Source organism: Echinops telfairi, unplaced genomic scaffold (genome assembly GCF_000313985.2).
Source record: "Echinops telfairi isolate 266 unplaced genomic scaffold, ASM31398v2 ScPeMD7_18;HRSCAF=68, whole genome shotgun sequence".
NCBI classification, from domain to species: domain Eukaryota; kingdom Metazoa; phylum Chordata; class Mammalia; order Afrosoricida; family Tenrecidae; genus Echinops; species Echinops telfairi.
The window spans coordinates 38,403,293-38,409,603 of record NW_022103915.1 but is presented as its reverse complement, the minus strand read 5'-3'; the positions used below and the strand labels follow the sequence as shown (position 1 = coordinate 38,409,603).

General features: G+C 51.2%; 1 protein-coding gene across 1 annotated transcript in view; it reads right to left on the bottom strand.

The window, feature by feature from the left end:
- Positions 1–6,311, bottom strand: part of PLEK2 (pleckstrin 2) — a 19,207-nt gene that overhangs the window by 9,378 nt on the left and 3,518 nt on the right. The window contains exon 2 of the mRNA XM_004698662.3: positions 1,390–1,554. Within this exon, the coding sequence (XP_004698719.3) occupies positions 1,390–1,554 (165 nt within the window). The remainder of the gene's footprint in view (positions 1–1,389; positions 1,555–6,311) is intronic.

Here is a 6,311-nt window from a genome sequence, read left to right as displayed (position 1 = left end):
TGTCATTGCATGTGTTGTGTGAGTCTGAAGAGTAATTTATAGACTGGTATCAGACTTATGGACTAATATAGGACTTATGGACTTGATCTGGACTGGGCTGGGATGTTTTCTTAATGTTCAATTGCTCTTTTATATAAAGCTCTTTCTTATGCACATATAAGTGTCTATGAACTTGTTTCTCTACTCAACCCAGACTAACACATCCATCGATGTGTCTGGCCACACCAAGTGTCTTATTCCCACAAGGCACCCCAGCCTCTCTCCACACACCATCCTCTCCTCACTTCCTCCTCAAGATGTTTCCCCTGCTGGGGACGCCTGCTCCTTACTCTCTCAGACCCCTGCCCAAATCTCTCTTCCCCTCAAAGCCGGTCCTACCCCAACCAGCCACCAGGGACATCCTCTCCAGAAACAGTCTTCTCTACAGCGCATGCTGTTGGGACAACCCCTCCAGACTCCCCTCGCTCCTCAGCCGGCCCTTTGCTTTCCTAAGAAGACTGCCCGCTCCATAAAGAAGCCTGTCTTACCACGGTCACCTTTGACTCCTCCGTGCCTAGCAAATGTCTTGGCACACACCAGGGCCCTTGACAAACTCACACTGTTCTGATGGTGGCATTGAAGTCACCCCTGACTCCTGGAACTCACAGAGCCTCAAAAAATGAAATTCACCCAAGCTCAAGCTAGCAAGCATTCCATGTGTGTTGGGCGCCCCCCTCTAGAAGGTGCTTAATGAGCCACTAGCCAAATGACCCTGGTCACAACCGTGTGAGGTAACCCACGGCTGTCAAGTCAATTCTGATTCCTAGAGGCAGAGCAGGCCTGCTCCAGTGGGCTGCAGAGATTGTCCATCTGTAGAGGAAGGAACAATCTCATCTTTCTCCTGATGCGGTGGTTTTGAACCACTGACCTTGCTTAACTCATACCAAAAAAAAAAAAAAAAAAAACCCCAAAACCACACACATCAAAAAGCAAGAAACCCCAAACTCACTGTCATCAAGTCAATGCAGAGTGACCCTGGACGACAGGGTAGAACTGCCCTTATGGGTTTCTGAGGCTGTAAACCTTTACAGGGGTGGAAAGTCTCATCTGTCTCCCTGGTGGTTTCGAACTACTGACCTTGAAGTTAGCAACTCAGTACATAATCTCTACGCCACCAGGGCTTCTGGCTTAAGGCACTGGCACGTGTAATTACTTTATGCCATTTTGTGGATGGGGAGCCAAAGCTCATAGAGGTTCAACCACTTGCTCAAGGTTAGCTAGGATCTGAATCCAGGTTTTCCACGATATCATTGAGTTCTCCCCGTGTTGCCTCCGCTGCAGTCGTAAAATAGGTCAGAGGGAGGAAAGGTCTAGGGCAGGGAGGGGCTGGGAAGCCGGCGCCTCACTCACAGGCCGATTTTCATACTCCAGGCAGGGGCAGGTGATGGTACAGCCATCCAGGAGGATGTGGCCCTTTGGGGGGGTTGCTCTCCGGCCCCCCTCAAGCTTGTAGTATAGCAGCGTGTTCTGCCGGAGGACGAACCATCGGGCCTTCCAGTTGTGGACGATGTGACCCTGTGGACAGACGGGAAGTCGTGAGCTGTGCTTCGGAGAGCTGTCCCAGGCCGCAGGGAGTCAGGCTGTGCCTGGCAGACAACTCTGCAGGGACAGAGGAGGAGTTGCTTTTGGCTGGGTCTCTCAGCCATCTCTTTTGTGTGTGTCGCAGAGACCTTTACAATTGACCTCCTAGTTCCCAATGGCCATGTTGATAAATCTTGAAAGAAACGGCAAAAACCAACTAACCAAACAAAGAAAGAAACTCATTTTTGTTGAGTCAATTTCTGACTTACAGTGACCCGACAGGACAGAGTAGAACCCTGCACCCCAGGGTCTCCACCGCTATCGGTCTTTCTGGACTCGGCTGCCACCGATTCTCCCCGAGAGCAGTTGGTGGGGTGGAACGGCTGACCTTGCTGTTAGGAGCTGCGCTGTGGTGATAGAATAGCCACCACATAGAAAGAAGAGCGAGTCCGCACTCTCCTGCAATCTCACCACGGGGGACCGTCACGGGGAACTCCGGCACTGGGTGCATCCAGTTGGTGCCTACTCACAGCAACCTCCTGGACAACCCAGCTTCCTTCTCGCCGGACTCCCCCTCTTTGTCCTTTTGCTTTGGGCTCTGCTTCTTGGAAAAGCTCAGACCATCGCCACAGGATGGTTTCCGTTCAGGGTTTGTTCCATTTAGCTGAGCATCTTCTCACGCCATGCAATTTCTTTAGAGGGTGTTTCTCATGGACCACCGCATGGGTGCACCATTGACTTACCAAGCCCTTTTGCTTGCCACCGAAGTGGTTTTCATTTTTCACGGTTATAAACAACTCTTTCGTGACTCTCTTTGTGTGTAAATTTTGATCTGCCTCTCTGAGTTGTTTCATCCCCCTTGACAGAGTCCCTAGAAAGCATATTGCCTGTGGAAAGACTGGGCGGCTTTTGAGGGGAAGCCACAATGGACTTGTGCTAAGGAACTAACAGGCTTAGCTAACCAGGTGGCCCAGCCGAAGAGCCAGGGCGGTGCTTGTGGCTCCCAGGCAAGGCGTCCAGCGGAGGCAGAGCACCTGTGTAGGGAACAGACCAATGGGTGGTAAGATGGCTGTTGAGGGACCAGAAAGAACAAGTGTGGCCCTCACTCATGACAGCAACTTCGTGGTGTCTCCCCTAGGGTAGCACCCAACTTAGGGCTGGCTTCTCAGCAAGAATGCTGTCTGTAGTCAGGCGCAGTGGATTCCAGCGCATGACACCCCATAGGTGTCAGAGTAGAGCTGTGCTCTATAGAGTTCGCAATGGCCGGTTTTTCAGAGGTCGATCATAAGGCCTTCCTTCGACAGCACCTCCACAGAGCCTCAAATTCCAACCTTTCAGGGATGAGTCAAGCATGCTGACCCTCCCTGCATGCCAACCCCACCCCTCAGTCACCCCGGTACTACATGCTTTATGTTCATGAAAGTCCCTTGTCCTGACCTGTCCTTCCCTCACCTGATATTCATGAACAACAGAGGGCCTGCCGGTTCTCACATCTGTGATCAGTGTTAGGCGCTGCCCGGTCAGTTACGACCCATAGCCACCCTATATGTACAACAGACACATCACCCGGTCCTGCGCCATCATCACGAATGTCCTTACGTTTGAGCCCAGGGTCGCAGCCACTGGGTCAGTCCATCTCCTCCAGGGTCTGCCTCTTTCCGTGGGCCCTCCACCGCCCTTCTCCATGTCCCTAATACTACGAGTCTAGTCCAGGCTCAGCAAGTACCGAGAGCTGTCAGAGAACCGACCAGGTGTTATAGAAAGACTTGTCCGCCCCACACTCGGGGCACCTGGGGCGGGGGAGCTGCACGCACCGAGTGGACTGTGGCACCAGGATAAGATGTGCCACAGAGTTAGCCTGGCATGCACTTCCTAGTGCGCCTGAGCGTTGTCGCACTACAGGAGGACCCAGCTGCCCTCCCGCGCCGTCACAGGACGGACGTGTGCCTGCTCTCGCTCGTCTCTTCGCCGGTTGCTCAGTCCACACATAGCATCCGGGCTGACAATTTCCCGACACAGTGGTTAAAGGAACCAAAAGGGTTTGGAGCTGAGTCTTTAGCTATTGGGGTTCTCCACTGCTCCCCTTATGGCCTCGACTCAGGTCCCCCATTCTGTATGACTCCGCTCAGAAGGAGCTCGGTGGGAAGCCTAGCTCGGTGGGCCCTGAGCGCTTGGGTCCTGAACAATTAAAGGCCGAAAGTGCTGGCACACAGAGCTGGGGCAGGGGCAGGGGCAGGGAGGGGCGAGGGCGCCCAGGTTAAACCTGGAACCGTAGGGCAAAGAGGGGTGGCAGGTGGTGAGCAGAGAAAACAAATGGGTAAGCATTCTAAATCCATGCACTCAGTACCCGCTGCCACGGGGCAACTTCCCACTCACGGGACCCTACAGGAGAGAGCAGACCTGCCCCGAACGGTTTCCAGACGGCCACGGCTTTCACCAGAAGAGCGGATGAACGGTTCGAACTACTGACCTTTCAGTTAGCTGTCAAGCATTAAGCCACTGTCCCACCAGGGCGCCTTGGTTCACTCAATACCCTTTCTAAACCCTTTTCAGCTGACTTTCCTGAACCAAATGTGATTTCCCAGGATCCGTTGCGCTAAAGGAGCAGGCAGGTGACCAAGTTCCTGCCAATCAGATGTCTGGAAGTGAGCTTCGGGAGGCAACAGCCAAATGGGGGAAACTGGAGCTTTCGGAGAGGACCATGGTGGAAGAGCAGGTTCTTCTGCACCGCTCTCTCCAGTTACCGGGCACACGTGGCCGACAGTGCTGGTAGTGTTGTTTCCTCTACAACAGTGACTTAGTTAATTGTGCCAGCCTGGCCGATAATCACATGTGGGGCTGGTTGAAAGGCGGAGGGATAAATGAGTGGTGAAGCCTCGCCTTTCGAGTTCTCGGGTCTCTTGTTTTGTGATGGTCGCACCAGGGTGCAGCTGCCTTAGCAGTTCCCTGCTTCAGCTTGCAAGATGGACTTCATACAAGACATCCCCAAGGAGAAGCTACATGGACCTACCCCGATGCAGCCCTGGGTGCTGGAGCAGCCGTGTGGAGACCCCTGCTAGTGCTGAGATGCTTATTCGTTCACTGACTCAGCTTTCCTCCTGCAGTCGGCATCATTGCCTCTGTTTTGTGAGGTGGAGGACTTTGTGGACTGGTGTTGGGTTAATGGGTTAATGTTGGACTTGTGGGCTTGGGCAGCATTGGGTTGGGATGTTTTCGTGATGCACCTTTTCTTTGCATAAAACTCTCTTATATACATGAGTCGCTGTGGATTTGTTTCTCCAAAGTACCTAGACTAATACAAACAGTCTGGGGGTGTTTTTGTCTGGCTGCTTCGTCCCTGGCAGTAGAGCATCCCAGCGTGGTTTCCCGGCCCTCCCAAGTTATGTAACATTTCATATTCACCATGAAATCCCTTCGATGTGAAATTGATAGAGTAGAATGTGTGCTGAACAAGGAAGACGTCTGCCTGTTACTAGAGCAGAAGGCAGGCTGGTCAGAGAGGACTCACTAGGTAGACAGAAAACTCAAACTGGTGACGGTGCTCATAAAACATTCTTGGATTCTTTAACCCGTGGTTCTCAACCTGTGGGTCGTGACCCCTTTGGGAGACGAATGACCCTTTCACAGGCGTCGCCCAATTCATAACAGTAGCAAAATGACAGTGATGAAGTAGCAATGAAACTAATTTTATGGTTGGAGGGTCACCACATGAGAAACTGTCTGAAAGGGCTGCAGCATTAGGGAGGTGGAGACCCACTGCGCTAACCCTACGTGCTAAGTAAATCATCTAAACCTGACAAAGCTTTGATGTGTTGAGGAGCTGATAGCCAACATAACATGCAGTACAGAAATAATACAGGATAGCATATATTGAATAGAGAACACATTATAGAGCATGATCTAGCTACATTTATAATGAGATGGTGACTGGTGTGACAGCGTGGAAGGATTTTGATGCCAGCCTATGGTTGGAGAAGTCATGGTGGAGGCCTTGGGATCAGACCCAGCCGTCTGGGCCACCTAGGATCACAGAGGCCCGATAAAGCATTTCTACGTACACTATTTTATGTACCGTTGAAAAGAACTCTAGTGCTGAGATTTCAGAAAAACTTCTGGAAGGAAACCTCAGCAATGACAACAGCAGTCAGCTCCAAGAAGGGAGATTTGGTACAGGGGTGGGGGTAAGAAGGAAAATTCTGTTCATTTTACACTCTTGAATACCACTCTAACTTGTTGGTTTAATAACGTATATTATCTTTATAATGAAAGAACTAATTTCCAGCATTCGTTTCTTCATGTATTCATCCGATGATCAATGACTACACACTATCTACTGAGGAGGCAAAGAAGAACGAGGCTGTGCCCCAAAGCCAGTGGGGTGACAGACTACTTGTCTTCAGCCAAACAGACAAGTTCCCAAACAGATGGATAGATGGCGCCTACAATACCCAACCCTGAAGTGAGACGGCTCTCAGGAACTCTTGCCTTGTTATTCACACCCTTACAGACTTCCCCTTTCACATCCATATTCCAGGGGCTAGTCCTTGTGAGCAGACGGGCACCAAATAGGCAAGGAATTAGATTCCTTGGCCAGTGGGGAGGCTTTGAAGAATTTTAAGCAGAAGGGTGACATGTTCACATTAAATATCACCCTGATCACAATGTGGATAAATCATGGACTGGAGCAGGCTGGGATCAAAGGTGGAGGGTTTCCATTAGAACCAGAAAACTGGCAGAAATAATCAGTATCT